This window comes from Meriones unguiculatus, chromosome 6 (genome assembly GCF_030254825.1).
Source record: "Meriones unguiculatus strain TT.TT164.6M chromosome 6, Bangor_MerUng_6.1, whole genome shotgun sequence".
NCBI lineage: Eukaryota > Metazoa > Chordata > Mammalia > Rodentia > Muridae > Meriones > Meriones unguiculatus.
The window spans coordinates 33,686,500-33,704,055 of NC_083354.1; the positions used below are offsets into that span (position 1 = coordinate 33,686,500).

General features: G+C 51.1%; 1 protein-coding gene across 1 annotated transcript in view; it reads right to left on the minus strand.

Moving 5' to 3' along the window:
* The window catches only part of Dlec1 (DLEC1 cilia and flagella associated protein), a 45,910-nt gene extending 34,041 nt beyond the window's left edge, over window positions 1-11,869 (minus strand). The window contains exons 1-6 of the mRNA XM_060385072.1: window positions 11,415-11,869; window positions 8,535-8,685; window positions 5,351-5,461; window positions 3,739-3,929; window positions 3,367-3,584; window positions 1,539-1,617 (exon numbers count right to left, since the gene is read on the minus strand). Of these exons, the coding sequence (XP_060241055.1) occupies window positions 1,539-1,617; window positions 3,367-3,584; window positions 3,739-3,929; window positions 5,351-5,461; window positions 8,535-8,685; window positions 11,415-11,825 (1,161 nt within the window). The 5' untranslated portion in view covers window positions 11,826-11,869. The remainder of the gene's footprint in view (window positions 1-1,538; window positions 1,618-3,366; window positions 3,585-3,738; window positions 3,930-5,350; window positions 5,462-8,534; window positions 8,686-11,414) is intronic.
* Between the last annotated feature and the right edge of the window lie 5,687 nt (window positions 11,870-17,556).

The window sequence follows — 17,556 nt, forward strand, 5'->3', positions numbered from 1 at the left end:
CCCCATGCTGGCTGACTCCACCTCCCAGTGCTGGCAGTACCACCATGGTTAGGTTTATAAAGTGCTATGGGGGAGGGGGAGGGTGAAAGGCAGGCTTCACACGTGCTGGGCAAGCACTGCCAACTGAGATTCACCCCGGCCCTGCTCGATCCTTTTACTGGAAAGCAGGATTTCAGGGCTTAGCTCACATCGTTGTGTAAATCACTTACACAACGATGCTGCTTTTCTGCCCCGGGGAGAGCTGGGAAGTAAAGTAGGAGCGCTTTCCTGTCCATCTGGATTTGCTCTTGTGTCTCCCCACTGGTATGTATGCGTGCATTTTTTATTGTGTGCACGTGTGGGTGCTTTGTCCGAGTACACACAGGAGCACTGTGTGCTTCAGACGAGAGTGTCACATGACCGTGCTTGCCTGTGGAGGCCAGAGCTTAAGCTCAAGTACCACTCCTGGGGAGCCATGTGTCTTGTGTGTGGGTTGGTGGAATGCACATGAGTGCACGTGTGCACACGTGCTTTTTGCATGTTTGGAGGCCAGGACTCGACGTCAGGTGTTCTTCTGTATCATTCTCCATCTACCTTTGAGTCAGGGTCTCTTGTTAAACCTGGTGCTCACTGACTGGCTTGGCTGGCTGGTCAGTGACCTCCCAGGATCCTCCTGAGTGGTCACCTCCCAGCACTGGGGTTACAGGTGACACCACCATGCCTGGCTTTTCACACTGGGGTTGGGGATCCGAACTCAGGTCCTCATGTTTGCCTTGTAAGCACTTTACCCACTGGGTCATTTCCCTGACTACACACGGTTTTCATGTCCTAAATTCATGTTTGAACCTCAACTACAATCCAGCGCCGTTAAATTCATTCTGCCTTCCCTCTTTCTTTCTTTATGAATGCCTGCAACTATAAAGCATGTTGCCTTCACTCATATATACATATAAATACAGATATTGTCTTTAAGACTCCTTTTTTCATGAGGCAGGGTTTCTCTGTGTAGCCCTGGATGTCCTAGAACTCACTCTGTAGACTAGGCTGGCCTTGAACTCACAGAGATACGCCTGCCTCTGCCTCCTGAGTGCTGAGAAAGATTTATGTTTTCATTATATGTCTGTGTGTGTGTGTGTGCGTGTGAGTGTGTGTGTCTGTGGAGGTCAGAGCTACTGGGATCCCGGGAACCTGTGAGCCACCTGAAGTGAAGTCTGGGGTTTCTATTTTAGGTCCTCTACACTAGCCGTCTCTTGGTTAGCCTAGTCTGGCTTCTGACATCCTGGGTAGCTGAGGACAGCCTGGCATTCCCCAGTCTCCTCCCTCCAGCTCCCAAGCTCCACCTCACCCAGCTATGGTTCTTTCTTTTTCTAAGTCTTGTGAGCTCAAGATAGGTAATGACCTGCTGGGGACACATCCTTCAAAAGAGGAGAGGCTGTAGGGTATAAAAAGACACAGACCAGCTGCTGCAGTGGGCTGACAGGCACATGGACGTGCACTGGGCTTCCCCCACTTTGGGGTGTGGTTCGAAATGCCATGATGTGAAGAACCAAGATTTCTACCTCGTAAACTGGTCCAATCTGGTAATCTGTGAAAAATGCAATTGAGGGCTTTGCCAGGAACACTGGGGCATCTGCACAGCTGTGGGAGTGAAAGGGGAAGAAAGGCTGTGAGTTTCCTGCCTGACACAGAAGAACGTGGTGATTCATTCATTCACCCAGCATGATGTGGTGGCACACTTCTACACTCCCAGGACCATCAGAAGTTCAAGGCCAGTGTCAGCTATGTATCAAGTTCAAGGCCAGCCTCAGCTACTCCAATCCCCTCTTAAAACACCAGAAGTAAGGAAATAAACTGATGTATGCCATCAAAGGTGTTCATAATTGGCTGTTTGTTGGGTTTTCAGGTGGATGTTGACTAGGTTATAAGGTAGTTTAGGGCTGAAGAGACGGCCTGTGGCTAAGAGCATGCACTGCTCTCGCAGAGGGCCCAAGCCTGCTTTCCTGCACCCACAGCACCAGGCAGCTTACAATCACCTAAATCCCCAGCGCCAGGGGGAAGATCAGATGGAACCCTTGGCACCCCCCCCACAGACACACACATTCACTTAATTTTAAAACGTTTAAGTTAATCTCAAAATAATAACAATTTTAAAGCATGATCCAATTTTGGGGAAGACAAACATCTAGAATTTTCAATAGGAATAAGGAAATTCTAGAAGCTTAAATACCAACATGTTAACTGGGTTTTTAATACGGTTTTCTGTATTTCTTCTAATCTGTGTGTGCTTCTGTGTGGGAGGGGTGAGGGGTGAGGCATACAGTGGGTTGCCCCCTCATAGCCAGAGGAGGACCTCAGGGGTGTTCCTTCGCTGTCGACAGGTCTCGCACTAAACCTGAAGCTTGCTGTTTCGGCTAGGCTGGGTGGTCAGTGAGATCCTCCTGTCTCCACCCACTCCCCAACACTGGAGTTACAGGCTCAGACCCAGATTTTGATGTGCGTGCTCGGGATTTGAACTCAGGTCCTCATACTTGCACAGCAATCACTCATACGTTCTGAGCCACCTCCCCAGGCCCAGCTATCAGTCTCTTGAACTTTTCTTTATTAGCATGACTGTCTCATACTTGGAGACAAACTGAACTTACAGAAGAAAGGGTTTTCCTGTGGTCTGCCTCAAATTCCCAGGGGTGGAAAAGTAGGCAGAGGAAGAGAGATTTTTGTTGAGTTGAATTCACGTGGGCATGGGGTCCCATTACACTAGGCCATGTCTGTGGTGTTATAATTGATCTATAATGTCCATGTAATCAACTACTATTAAATGCTTAAATTTTTTCTTTATAAAAAGATACATTAATAGTTTTAAATATGCCAAAGCAGCTCATTCCTTTAAGATAATTACTGAAATGTGGCCAAAGACAGTCTCTTAAAGAAAGAAAAAAAAATCACTATTTACCTTAATTACGTGTAACTAATGCTGGGTATTGCTGTTACCTAAGACATGTGAACGACTTGTATGACAGTCCATTTTCACTGAGAAGGTGACTGGATTTAGAATCACCTAGAGGTCTGGTGAGACACACCTGGAGGTGGGTGTGCGTGTGTCCAGGGAGGACTGACTGAAGAGGAAGGCCCCGTCTGAGCAGCAGCATGCCACAGACTGGGGGACAGGCAGGAGCCAGCCGAACCATCCCTTTCCCCACAAAGGAGGGATTAAACAGCTGTGTGCTGTCACAGCATGAAGAGAGCGGCCAGTACACCGTGGAAAGGTCACATGACTGTAGCCACGCCTGCTCTCCTGCCCAAGTCTAGGGACCTCCTGAGACCAGATCCGGAACCTTCCAGTGCCAGCCTAAAGGGTCGGGTTTTCTGGGGTTCTAAGGAAAGATGCACCTCCACTCCGGCTCCGAACTCGAGGTTTCTCCTCTTCTTTCGGGCTTCCTTGAAGGGATGATTAGAGACCTGCCTCCATGTGTCGTGTTAGGCGGGAAGAATCGAGGGTTCTTCAGGAAACGATTCCGCTCCTCCATCCTGGCAAGCAGCAGTCTCTCCTTGGCCCGCTGGGGCACCCGGAGGTGTTTCGTCCACTTCTTGTTCTCCGGTGTACTTGCCTTCACACAACATGAAGGTACAGTCAGTAACAGAGAAGCGGACATCGGCTTCGAGGGCCACAGACCGACAGGGCAGACTCCCCGTGTGTTCACCGGGACTCCTTCCTCCCACTCCCTCCCCAAACCCCAGGTCCCCACAGGGTCCAGCTCTAACCTTGACAGCACCTTTGGTCTTTTGTCTGGCTCTAGGAGAAACTGAGGTCAAGGTGTCTTCGGTGTGCTCAAACTCGTCAAGCGGGACAGTCTTCTGGCAGCCCTCGTCAGCCTTCTCATTCAGGTAAGCCTTGGGCGTAAAATACTTCTCCTGTTTAACCGTCAGTTTTAAATACCTAGGGGTGGAGGTGCCTAGGGTGCCAAGGGAATGCACGTTAGCTATGTGGCAGCAGGAGGATGACGAGGACCCTAAGGTGAACCACAGTCACATTCCCCCTCAACACCCTCACATTTACAACACCGGACACCTCTAGTCAGTGTGTGAATTATCCCTGAGGTTTATTCCATGTATCTGAGACACGAGGCTAATGGTTAAAACAGCTTCCCATTTTCCAGTATGGTTAGATAACAAAAAGCAAATGAATCATTGCTAGACACATACCCTACGTGTGAACAATTTTTAAAAATAGTTTGATTTCTCTTTCATGTGCGTTGGTGTGAGGGTGTCGGAGCCCCCAGAACTGAAGTTACAGACAGTTGTGAGATGCCACGTGTGTTCTGGGAATTGAACCCAGGTCCTCCTGGGAAAGCACCATCTCTCCAGCCCTAACCCCTCTTTTAAAATGATATTATTAAGGTCTTATTTTTGTTATGTCTTACTTGTTGGGGACATTCTCAGCACTTGTATAGAAGTCAGAGGACAGCTCTCAGAAGTCAAGCCTGGGCATCGAACTCAGGTCACCAGGCTTGGTGACAGCTGCCTCTAACAGCAGAGCCTTCTCTCTACCCTCTAGTGTGAACTTTTTTTTTTAAGCCTTGCGTGAGGACACGGCATTTGTATTCGTCTTTTTTTGTATCTTTAAGACCATGCCACCAAGGCCAGATGGGCACTTCTGTTGCTAGCCAAAGTGCAACCAGCACCCCCCCCCATCTTAACACAATGCCCAGGGAGCCCTGGAGGAGGAGTGAGTGCTGCCTCTATTTGCCTGCCAGGCAGTGAGTGTCCAAGCGCTGAAGCGCAGCTGATTCTGCCGCCTCCTTCTGCCTTTCTCTACGTGGGTGTCTCCTTTTCTCATCACCCACCCTCACTTGGGTCCCCGGAACTCGCTCTTCCCACCCCAGACAGGGACAGCTGCAAAGCCCTAGTCCCAGCCTGGCATGGTTAGAGAGTGTCGACGCCCGCACCCAGCCTTCGCAGCGGCAAGGCACGTCTAGACAGGGGCTCCCACAGAATCCACCTCCTGAGCCAGCCTGTGCGCAGCTTCCGACCCTCTTCACTCCCGGCTCTCACCTCCTGATTGCATCAGGAACGTGACCTCTTGCTTATCTGATGTCTTCAGCCCCTCCCTTTGCTGGTTCATTCAACTATAGCTAAACATTTTTTTTTTTTTTTTTTTGCATCTCTGAGCAGCCAACCAGGGCACCAAATCCCACGTGGGGGAGACGGGACATTTGCCTTGAAAACACTGAATTAATGAAGAGGAGGCAGCTCAGATAACACTATTCCAAAAACACGGTAGCAACTTAAGAAAAAGAAGGGAAGCCAGTGCGCAAGGAACTAGCGGCAGGAGTGGCTGAGGTGGGCCGCAGTGCTGCCTGTCCCTACACCCTACCTTTGGGTGCTGAACAAAATGGCACAGGATCGTTGTAATAATCCTCCGAGCAGATTAGGTGGTGCTTCTGCAGTAGGCTGTTGTCTATACACCAGCGGAAGATTGTCCTCACTGTGGAGAGGGGAGGGGACAAGGGTGGTTAGGCCAGAGCCAGGCAGAGGCAGCTGAACCCACGCCTCCATGCTCCAAGCCTACGTGTCCCAAACAGGCTCTCAGAGTCTTGTGGTGAAGCTGAGACCTAAGAAATGAATGACCAAAGATTTCTCAGCCAACAACTGGGTGAGGCTGCGCACGCGGTGAGAGAGGGTAAACTTCCACAGGACATGGAGCGGGCGATGGCATAGGGCGAAGGACGGTAGATGCCACTGAAGCCCATTCTTCACCCTTCTGCCTCTGTCCTTGGCAATGTGGCTAAGATACAGTGTCACCAATAGCCGCAGCCTACAACAGGTGTTCCAGGTTAGTGGTGTCTTATTAGAAGAGCTGGAAAAGCACACGCAAATAGCAAAGCCTCAACAAGTTCTATTTAAAGACACCGGACACGCACTGCAAGGGCTATTTGAGCTAGCGCGCCCACAAGCGGTTTGGGGCTTCTTCTGGTGAAGTCTAGGGGGAGGAGTTGGTGGCTAGGGGGTGGCCTGTGAGTGGGTCTTTGTCTCCATCAATAGACTTGGATTGTGCAAGCCTTTCTTCATTGTGCATGTCCTTTCCCAGGATGCATCTGATTTTAAGCATATGCTTGCCTAGTTATGCGTATGCATAAGATGACCATAGGGAAATTCCCTAAAAGTTTACCCAGAGGGCAGTTTGCCTTGCTGTGCATCTGGATATGGTTCAAAATATGCATGGCCACAGGGAATCATTGTTGGGTGCAATTTATTGCATGTCTGAAGTGGGGTGTACATGCAGGTGATGCAGGTGGGGGAGGGTGTCCCAGGCTGTTCACTGTCGGAAGGCAGCGCGTGCTTGCGGCTCAGGCCAGGCAACTGTTCTGAGCTTCTAGGCATTCCCATGCTTCTTGTCACAACAGACTGATCCTCTTTGCCTTTGGCTTTGGCCAGCTGATGGTGGCAAGGGTTTGGGAAGTGCTTGGTGAGCGCTGGCCATCAACAGAGAAGAGCCTCTCGGCCCTTCATCCCAGACTCCAGCATGAAGGCCTCTTGGCGAACAGCTGAGCGCAGTCTACCGCAAGCAACAACTATGGCTTCAGCCAACTCCACTGACCTGGTGGCACCCTAGAGAAAGTCACTTAATAGAGCCAAAGTTGGTGTTTGTGGTTGATGGCAAGAACTGATAGTACACAAACACCCATATATAATTCACAACACTAGTATCTAGGAACATTAACAGGAAGTGGATGCCTTTGGCGAGCGGCATGAGGGAGATGTGATCTCCTCTGGCAGGTGTGGGAGGGTTTTGTTAAAATAGACATTTGTTTGTTTATTGTGTGCCCGTGGGGGCCATGTAGGTGCCACCCTGCATGCATGGAGGCCAGAGGGCAACTTGCAGGAGTCAATCTTCCATCACACAGGTCCTGAGGACTGAACTCTGGCTGCAAGGCTTGGCAGCAAGTGCCTTTGCCCACCAAGCCATCTGCCAGCTTCGGACCTGGCAGTAGTTAGAACCTGGCACCCACACCGAGAAGGCCTGGGAGTTTCCATGTCCCTGTGCCCTGTGCCACGTGTAGCTCTCCCCACTACTGGCATCCTCCACAGAATAGCACACTTGCTCCAAATGATGAGCCTACACTGACCTTTAACTATCACTCAAAGACTTTGGTGGGAACAATAGCAGTCCAACTGGACACGATCCAGCCTAGGTCCGAGGACTTTGGTGACGGCCATGTGACAGGACAAAAGATCTTGTCTCTTTCAAACCTTCTCCTCAGTCCTCGGAGGGTGTAGGGGTCAAAGTGGTTTTTGTTGTTGCTTTGTTTGTTTAAGTTGGCATATGAAATAATAAAAAAACGAGCTTTTTCTTAACTATATTTTTACGCACGTATCACTGAACATTCTCTTCAACAGTTTTAAAAAAGATTTTTAAATGTGTATATGCATACATGTGTGCATGTGTGCGTGTGTGTGTGTGTGTGTGTGTGTGTGCCTTGAGAGGGGGTGGGTGGAAAGAGCAGTGCTGGAGAGGGCCAGAGGCATCCCATTCTCTGGAGCCAGAGCTACGGTGGCTGTGAGCTGCCTGTCCTTGGAACTGAACCTAGGTGCTCTGCACGAGTAGAATGTGCTCCCACCCCTGAGCCCTCTCCAGCCCTCGCCAAGCTCCGAAGAGTCTCTTTCCATCTCAGACCTGGACCTGTAGAAACCCGGTGCCAACCCCCGTGATGCTCTTCTTCCTTCTGGGAAGGGTCCCTTCACGGATCCTGCGGCTGCTGAGCATGGCTCTGCGGCTGCTGAGCATGGCTCTGCGGCTGCTGAGCATGGCTCTGCACGTCTCTAGGAGCTTGTGTACACCACCAAGCGAGGATGGAAATGAGCACACAGGCTGTCCTGAACAGTCCTGACCTTTCTCCACTCACACGGAGAAGTGAAAGGTTCCTCGCCTTCTGACAACTGTGTTAGTGGTTGTGTTAACAAAGGGTGCTTTGTGCCTGAAATTGCAAAAGCAGCTGGAGGATGTCGTGGGGTTGCCTGCCCTGCCCTGAGGTGCAGGGACCAGATGGACATCTGTAAAGATGGTCTAGGGCTTTTCTCTACACTTTGAAACAAAAGAAAGACACATTACAAGCGGAAGGACAGAAAACCAGAGCGAATGAGGTCTGGTCGCAGTTGGGCTCCCGTAGTCATGCACAATTGCAATTCCAGCTTTGGAGGTGGAGACAGGCCAGTTCCTGGAGCTCAGTGGCCAGCCAGCCCGGCCTAGCTGGTGACCTTGACAAGAGAGGTCAGAGGAGAAGGCATGGCAGGGTGTCTGGGGGAACCTAAACGGAACCTGTGGGTCAGGGACCAATGTCACACCAATGCTGAGACCCCGGCTCGGAGCGTCAAATGTTGACCATGTGGTACACTGCTCTTCTTGGCGGTGGGGGGAGGGGCACGCGCACTGGAGTGTTTTGTGCTGCTTCACTGTTGTGTGCAACTTGCTCTCCTTATGTCCAGAAGAGAGTGGGCAGTAGAGCGGATCCCATGCGATCCTGACTGACTAGGGGAGCAGGGGGACACCCTCCACCTACCCGGGGGCAGCTTGACAGGGGTCTCCAAGACGTGCTGCCTGGCCTGTCTGGTGGCATGCTCTGTTTCTGCGAGGTCCCGCGCGCGGGCTTGGATGATGTGTCTCTCCAGCATGGACACCTCTTCCAGACGCTGCTTATAGACCTCTCGGACCTGCGGGCGGGCGTCCAGATGCACAGACACCTGATGACATCCTACATTTCCGCCTGCCCTCTGCCCTTCCACATCAGGGCTTTCAGCCCAGCCCGGAGCAGCTACAGAACTATCAAAAGCCTGCTGGTCCAGCCTACCAGATGTAAGACCTGAGGTCAGGAGACTGGAAATGACGGTTTCCTGATGTGGTCCATAACGGTCGGTTTCCCGGTAAAGAGAGCCACGACCCACACGGAAATGCAGACCCATTTTGGTACACCAAAGTGAGGCTACCCAAACCTTGCCTCTCGAAAGGCCCTGCTCTCTAGTTCATCAAACAACTGCTGGACAGCCTCACTGACAGACTCTGTTGTCTGTTTAAGCCATTGGCTGGCATCTTTTTGTTGCACCCACATCTGGCGTGCATAAAGCCGTGGCGTTTTTGATTCAAAGAGAAGTGTGGTCAGGCGACATGCTACCCAGAGGAATTTGCTGCATTGTTTTGGAGGGCATGGAAGGCTGCATAGATGGCCCTGCTGCTAACACTATTTGCTGCTCTTCTGGAGGACCGGAGTTCAGTTCCTAGCACCCACACCAGTCAGCTCCCAACTGCTTGTATGTGCAGCCCCCAGGACATCTGACATTGTCTCCTGGCCTCCAAACATGAGTTAAAGCACATGCAGACACACACACACCCACACACACACAATAAATAAATAAATAAATAGCAAATATTTTAAATTAGTGCAGTGTGTGTGTGCGTGCATGCACGTGCAGAGGCTGGAGGAAGATAGTAGGTGCCCTGCTTTACCATCCTTCACCTTACTCTCTTGAGACAAGGTCTCTCACTGAACTGAGGAGTAGGTGTGGTGGCCAGCTGTCCCCAGCAACCCTCTAACCACCACAGACAGTGTTGGGGTACAGGCAATCAGCCATGCCCAGGTTTTTTCTGTGAATGCTGGGACCTGAACTTAGGTTGCAAGCTCTCCCACCCGCTGACCCTCTCTCCAGCCCAAACCTACTAACTTTTCCACATTACAGTCTCAATTCACCTTCTGTGGCTCCGTCCTGCTTCTGTAACTCTTGCAAACCTTAAACCCCAAACTCTGCCACAGCATGGGCATTGAGAGGTCCAGCGTGGCTGTCCCAGCATGGGCTTCAACTGGTTGACAAACCAGCCAGCCAAGCTTCTGGCCCATATTCTTGGGACTGGAAGCAATGTATTTCCAGGGCTGGGGCAGCAGCGGGGTTACTTAAAAAGTAGTGTATGGGAGGGCACTCCTCTCCTCGTTGCCTTTCTAGAACTCAAAGACATCCATTTAGTCATTCATAATTGATGTCCATTTTTTTTTAATCTGTTGGCAGGGGCTGTGGTGAGCTATGGCATGCTACAGTGAACTTATGGAGGCCAGAGGAGAACTTATGAAAGTCAGTTCTCTCCTTCTGCCATGTGGGTCGTGGAGGAGAGAAAATTCAGGTCACCAGGCTCAGCAGCAAATGTGTCTGCCTCTCCAGCTCTAGCCATTCTTTGAGAGGAGATGAGTAGGTATCCGGTGAAGGCTGGGAGGTACTCTTTTTGTGGACAGGAAACCTCCAGAAGAAGGCTGGCCAGGGCAGCCTTGAACATAAATTATTGTGTTTAACTCAATTACTTGGACCTTCCAGAAAGCCCTGATCCTAATTCCTGAATGTAAGTATCGAGGATCCTACCCAAAGCCATCAGTTAACAATGCTTTGTTGAGCTGATTCAATCCTCAAAGCCATACAAGTTGTCTGTAGCGGAGGCAGGGGTATTTTGACCTTGTGTGCTAAATCATCAGACCAGTGAGACCACGTGGACCCCAGATCAAGACAGCCCCAAGCTCCTTTCCACAGTAACTGCAGAGATCCATAACCATGGAAACACTGAAAATGAGGGGCTGCTGAATCTTGAGCCCAAAGCCAGAGGCAGGGTGGGGTGAAGTAGAACACTGTTTTCTGGGAACAGTTTGGCTATTGAACTCTTGATTTCACTCTGTCGGGATTACCTGCCCAAGACAGGGTCTGTCAATCAATATTCTGCCACTGGGAACGAGGGTGTCACCCTTGGGGTGGGGGTCGGGTCACAGCAAGCAGGTTTATCTGCTGGGTCATCTTACCAGCCCCGATATTTTCTTTTTAAAGTTTTTATTGTTGTTACTCTTACTGGTTTTTTGTTTGGTTGTTTTGCTTTTTTGCATTGTTGAGGGCTGTGGGCCCTACACTTGCCAGGCAAACATTCTACCACTGAGGTGTGTCTGTCTTGCGATGTATTCATGGCTACTAAATTCCCATTGCTCAGGACTGGGCATGGCACACACTGGGTATGTGTTAGATGAGGAATGAATGAAGCTGTGACCATGCCGTGTAAGAGGCATGTGATGGACAGAAAGGAGTAAAGAAGCACCATCCCAGAGGAGAGGTGGGAAGGGAGTCCCCAACCAGTGCAGAGAAGAAAACCAGAGATGTGGGCAAGAACGTCTCAGCCATGACTGTGGTTAGTGACAGAGTCACCCGGGGAGGAGGTGACTTGGGCCTCATCACCTCCAAGAAACGAACTACCGAGCCTCTGCTCTGGTCGTTTCATTTCTATTTGCAAGGAATACTGTGCACTGCGCAGAGAAAGGCGCTGGAGGAGCCATTTATAAGCGTTATGTGTAAAGTTTGGATAGGATTCTTCACTCGGCGCGGCTGCATCCTGAGCGTCGCGGGAGAGTCCCCACCGGCTGTACCTGCTGCAGCTGGTCCAAGAACTCCTCTTGGCGCGCATCATCACTGCCGCGGGCCTTGATCAAGCTGTCACTCAAGTCCTCTCCGATCACCTGGCTGGTGTACAAGTTTCGGAAGACCCGGGCAAGTAGGTGTGAGATGTCCTGCGTGCGCAGCGAGGCGGGGCGCAGACGCAGCATCTGCGGCTCCGGCAGGGCCGGGAGCTCCTGGAACCTGGAGCGGAGGAACCGCGTGGGGAAGCCGTACTGGCAGCCATCGGTGAAGGCGAACGACGATGGCAAGGGGGACTTCCTGTTGAGCCAGCTGGGGCTGCTGGACCCGGCCGCGTGCGAGGTAGACTCCCACACGGTCTCCGGGAACATAGCGGCCGGAGAAACCGTGGTTCGCAGCTTCTCAGCGCTGCCCGGTTCCATGGCAACAGAGACGCTGCAGTCTCCGTGTCCTACTTCTGCTTCCGGCTCCGCCCCTTCCGCCTAGGTTTTCTTTTGAAGAGCGTCATCCCTGTCGTCATCGCAAAGGCTTGCATTCCTAACGTCTAGCTAGGTGGTCTAGGCTGGCCCCAAAGTCACCGTCTTCCCTCCTCCTCCTCAGCCTCCCGAGCGCCGGACACAGGCGTGCACCGCTGTCACTATCTCTTTTATCTTTTTCTCTGTAAAGATTTATTTTTATTCTCTGACTCTGTGTACGTATGTGCGGTTGCCGGTGGAAGCCAGAAGAAGGCGTCGATCTTCCGGGCGCTGGAGTGATAGGCAATTGTAAGCCACCTGACATGGGTCCCGGGAACTGAACTCTGGTCCTCTGCCAGAGCACTCTATGTTCTTAACGGTGGAGCATCACCCTTCTTACAGAGGGGCTTATTATGAAGTTTGATAGACAAAAGGATTCATTGTCAACGCTGGTCTGACTGCAAAGCCTTGGTTTTTTTTTTGTTTTTTGTTTTTTTTTTTTTACTACCCAAGTGCCTCCATCCGTTCTTTAATTTGCTCAGAAGGTTCTTCACATATAATTTTTTAAAAAATGTTTTTGTGCTTTTCTTAGGACAGGGTCTACGTCTGAAGCTCACTCAGGCCAGCTTGGAGGTCACGGTAGAGACCTGGGCTGTGGCTATCCAGGAATCCTCCAGCCCTTCACTGGCCCAGTAGAGCCCCTGAGGCGTTCAGTGTAAAGGACCAAGGGGGACCAGGTACAGATGGCCACTGTTGTGTGCGCCTCCAATAACCTTTGTGATGTGTACTCATCCTAGTGGTGCAGCTTCCTTAGAGACCCCAGCCAATACAGGGCAAGAGGCCTAGCTAGACGTGGTGGCCCACACCCTTAATCCCAGCGCTCAAAGGGCAGAGGCAAGCAGATCTCCGTGAGTTTGAGGCCAGCCCTGCTGTACACAGCAAGTTCCATGCCAGCCAGGATTGCATTCAAAAAGAAAAAAGTAAACAGATTTTTCTTTGACGCGTGTGGGTGTTTTGCCTTTGTGTAAGTATGTGCGCCGTGTGTACCTCCAGACACTCCTCATTTTCTACTTAGGTGTGAGTTTGCTTGCCTTACAGCCCCGAATCAGCTTCCTGAGTTGAGTCCCAGGATGTCCACCCAAAAACCTGGGCCATTTCTGCTGCTCTTGCTTGCCTCCTTCATCTGTTCTTTCCTTACTATCCAGAGTGTAAGCAAAGCAGAGCATCTTGTTAAGGTCTGTCCCTGAAAGGACTAGGCCCAGATACCTTCTTTCCTGCAAGGAGAGTTCACCCAGCCAGGTAAAATGTCCATGCCCACCCTCCAGGTACCTGGGACCCTGAGAGCCTTTGCCCAAATATCCTTAGTCCAATTCCAGGACCGGGCCAGGCCTCCTCCTGAACTCCCTGCTCCTCTGACTGGTATGTGCAGCAAGGGTAGCTTGAGAGCAGAAGGAATACAGGCAAACGGGCCGTCTGTCCAATGTTCTACACATACTCCAGGTTCTCCATGGTGCGGGGAAGGGCTTTGCGAGCGGAGAGTAGCAGAATAGTAGCAGAGTGTGTGTGGCCGCAGAGTAAAGGGAGGTCTCCCCAGAACGGACGGTCCTGTCAGCAGCTGCTCCGCGGTGGAAGCTCCCAGCTGTCCTTCCCTGATGTCCAGGAGGTCAGGACGCTCGGCTCTTGGCACTGTTTGTTGTTTCTCCGCCCTGTCCAGATGTCCTCAGAGAAAGTCCCAGGGAGTCTGAGGCTGTGGCAGAGGTGCTCCCATCCCTCTCCTTTGCGTGCCCCCCACCCCACTGTACTGTCTGCTCAGCTGACCGTCCACACCAAAGTCCCGCACAGCCTCCAGTCCCTCTGGTGGCAGAGGCCACTCCAGAGGTCCTCCTGTGGCAGCTCTGCACTCCCTCCCTGCCTGTCACTCCCCTTGTTTTCCTCGCTCCTCTCTTCATCCAGCCTCTCTTTCCCATTCTACTAGACTCTGTTCCCAGCTACACCCACCACCTCTGATCCTGCCCTGCACAGCACTCAGTTTCCGTCTGATTCCCTCTGTCCATCTAGTCACCTCTCCAAGGGGATTCTCTGGGCACAAAGGGAATCGCTGGTGAGCTATTCTCTTCATTGCATAGTCCCTCCTATCTAGCTTTTGGTTTCACACACTTCTTTTACTTTTTTTTGTTTTGTTTTGTTTTTTAAACTTTCATATGTGAAACATTCTCTATGATGAGTCACAAAAATAAAAACCCAAACAGTGCACGAAGGGGAAAAATGCTGGGCCTGATGACATCGGCCTCCCATCGCAGCTACTTAGAAAACTGAGGCAGAGGATTGCAAATTCGGTGTCTGCTTAGGCTACAGGGAGAACTCAAGGTCAGCCTGGGTGACTCAGCAAGATCCTGTCTGAAAATGACAAGTGAAGGATGGCTGGGGGTGAGGTTCAGTGGGAGAGTGCTTGCCTCGCATTTGAGGGCCCCAGGTTCAATCCCCAGGACTGATGATAAACTAAAACATTTAATATTATATTTTAATATTATACATTTAAATGTTAATATTTCACAGTGTATTTAATATTATACATTTAATATCCTCAGTTCTTTTTCCCCAGATAAGTAGATTATCATATTGTTACAGCTATTTTTTTCCTGCTCATGCACAGATATCTATAAAATAAATTTGTGTTATTGAAAAAAACCATAGTACCGTGCTATGAGTTATGACCTTTTTTTCTATCTACTCTATAGCAACTTACAGGGACTGTTTTTGCTTGGTTATTTGTTTGGTGTGTTTTGGGTTTGTTCTGCTGTAAATACTGTCATTATGAGGAACTTTGCTCATGCTTGTACATGCTTTGCATAGCTGTATAATACTTATGTGAGGTAATATGCTGGAATTAGTTCCTCAGCCAGTGGCATGTACATTTAGCCCTTGGCTCCCAGAAAGACTGACCCAGTAGATGCCGGTCAGCATTATGTGGGTGCTTCTGGGTGTTTTGTGTTTGCTGTGCATGTGTATGCAGGTGTACGTGGAGGCCAGAGGTCAGCTTCAGCTTTTGTCCCTCAGGAGACACTCACCCTGGTTTCTTGTTGTTTATGTGTCTGCTTGTTGGAGACAGTGCCTCCCTACGCGGCCCTGGCAGGCCTGGAATTCATCATATAGACCATAGCAGCCTTGAACTCACGAATCGGCCTGCCTCTGCCTCTTGAGTGCTGTGACTAAAGGTGTGCACCACCATACCCAGAGCACACTGTTTCTTGAGACAGGGCCTCTCAGGGGCCTGGGACTCTCCAAGCAGCCCAGGCTGCCTCACCAGTGAGCCCCAGGAATCCACCAGTCTCTGCCTCTTTGACACTGGGGTAATAGGCTTATGCCACCACATCTGGCATTTTTACATGGGTTCTGGGGCTCTAACTTGAGTCCTCGTGTCTGCACAAACTGTCTCCTCAGCCCACTGGCTTTGCACCATATCTTGAATTTCATCCTTAGCCCCACATCTCCCCTCCTGAACTGCCTTGTACTGGACATAATCCCTTGGAAGTTTGAAAGCTTCCAGTGTTTCCAAAACCGAGGGCTAAAGACAGCTCTGTCAGCCAGCTGTGGTGGCACACGCCTTCAATCCCAGTACTGGGAGGCAGAGGCAGCTGGATCTCTTGAGAGTTCGAGGCCAGCCTGGTCTACAGAAGAAGTCCAGGACAGCCAAGGCTACACAGAGAAACCGTCTCGAAAAACAAAACAGACACAAAGACACCTCTGTCTTCCAGATTCCTGGCCAAAGCCTCCCAGTCATCTCTGAGTCCTCAGTTTCCCTTACAGTTACCCCCTCAATCCTGTGTGCTCTACTTTAAAACAAAACAACACCCCCCAAGCCCCACATTTATTTTCATTCATGTGCACGTGTGAACATCTGCAGGAACCTGCAGAGGCCAGAAGAGGGCGCTGACCCCCAGAGTCAGGCACAGACTACTGTGAACTGCCTGACGTCAGCTCTGGGATCTGAACCCAGGTCCTTCGCAAGAGCGGCACATGCTTTCAACCTTCCAGGCGCCAAGCCTTTTCACCAGCACCGACTGGCTCTACTTCTGAAAACTTTCTGCAATTCTATCACTTTTCATCCACAAGAGAGCCCTGCTGTGAAGGGCATAGCCCCCCTCTTTCTCTCTCTCTCTCTCTCTCTCTCTCTCTCTCTCACACACACACACACACACACACACACACTGTGAGTGACCAAGGGCAGCAATCTCTTTCCTACACCTCCCTGTTTTAGGCTCTACTCACCCATGGTGACTTCTTCCAGCTACCTGAGTAATACTTCTCCTGTGTGACTCAGCAGAGGTGTTTCTTCCAGAGAAACTGGATGCGCTTGCAAGACCCAGCAGGCCTGGGGCGGGTGGACCCTGTTACCTTCGTTTACTCCTCCAGTCATGCCCCCTCTTGGCTCTAGCCACATAGCCAGCACAGCACGCTCCTTGAGACCTTTCCTCTCCTGGAATCCTTGGCCCCAGGTGTCCGTGCACACTGGGACACTCTCACTTCCTGAGTCTCTCAGAGCCCCACTCTCTCACTTCCCGAGTCTCTCAGAGCCTTCCTCACACTAGCTGGCCCTGCCTTTTCCCACTTTGCCTCCTCCTCACCTCATAGTGTGCAGGGCTCAGCCCTTCGGTTTGTGACATAGCTCTTTTCTTCCTGCCAAAATCTAAGCTCTATGACAGGAGGTTTTGATGTCTTTGGAACACTGATGATCCCAAGTTTCTACACGCCTAGTGGACGATAGAGCCTTAATAAATATGTATTGAAGAAAACAAAATAGAAGACTTTTTTTTAGCCCAGCGGGTGGTGTGCACCTTTAATCCTGGCACTCTGGAATTCGAGGCCAGCCTGGTCTACAAAATGAGTCTAGGCTACACAGAGAAACACTAGCTTGAAACAAACAAACAACAAATAAACCTCTGCTGTTCTGCGATTACCAGGAGGGCTGCAATTTTGTAGCCCATGCCCATCTGGATCCTCGCCCCATGAGCTTTGCCGGCCCTCTTGTCTGAGGACCCTTCCTTGCCATCACTGCCTCCGTGGGCAGTGGCCTCTGCAGCTGGACCTGCGTCAGGACCTTCTGCAGCAGGTGAAGTTCACAGACCTCACAGAAGCAGGGCCTGCCCCTTGGCCAGGAGCCGCTGCGGCCAGCAGGAGGTGTTGAGACGGCAGTGCGGAGAACGGCTGTGGGCAGGTGAACTCTAGCTCAGATCCCTGGGTGGCGCGTCTCAGCGCCACACCTGTTGCTTCTGTTTGTCCCAGAGCTGACGGTGGCTCCTGGTCATAGAGAAGCCAAGTGCCTTGCTCAGATTTTCACTGCAGGAAACTGCAGAGGCGAGATTTAAACTGTCCCCTCACCCTGACGTTCTGGGACTTGCGTTCTGAAACAGCGACAGGACCGAATAAACCTCCTTGGCTTTACCCATGCTGGGAAGTTTGGGTTTGAGCTTCCTCAGGGAGGGGCTGAGCAAGGTGAGCCCTGGAGCCTGACAGCCTGACCGTCCTGAAGTTTAGCATTCTTGTGCTGGCAGTGCAAACACACACACACACACACACACACACACACACACACTGTCTTCAGAGCGAGGCATGGTGTGAGGACCAAGGAGAGTGACTCTGACAGTACTGGCTCTATGCTAGACCTCTCTTATCTGCCCAGTCACCTCAGATGCCCCAC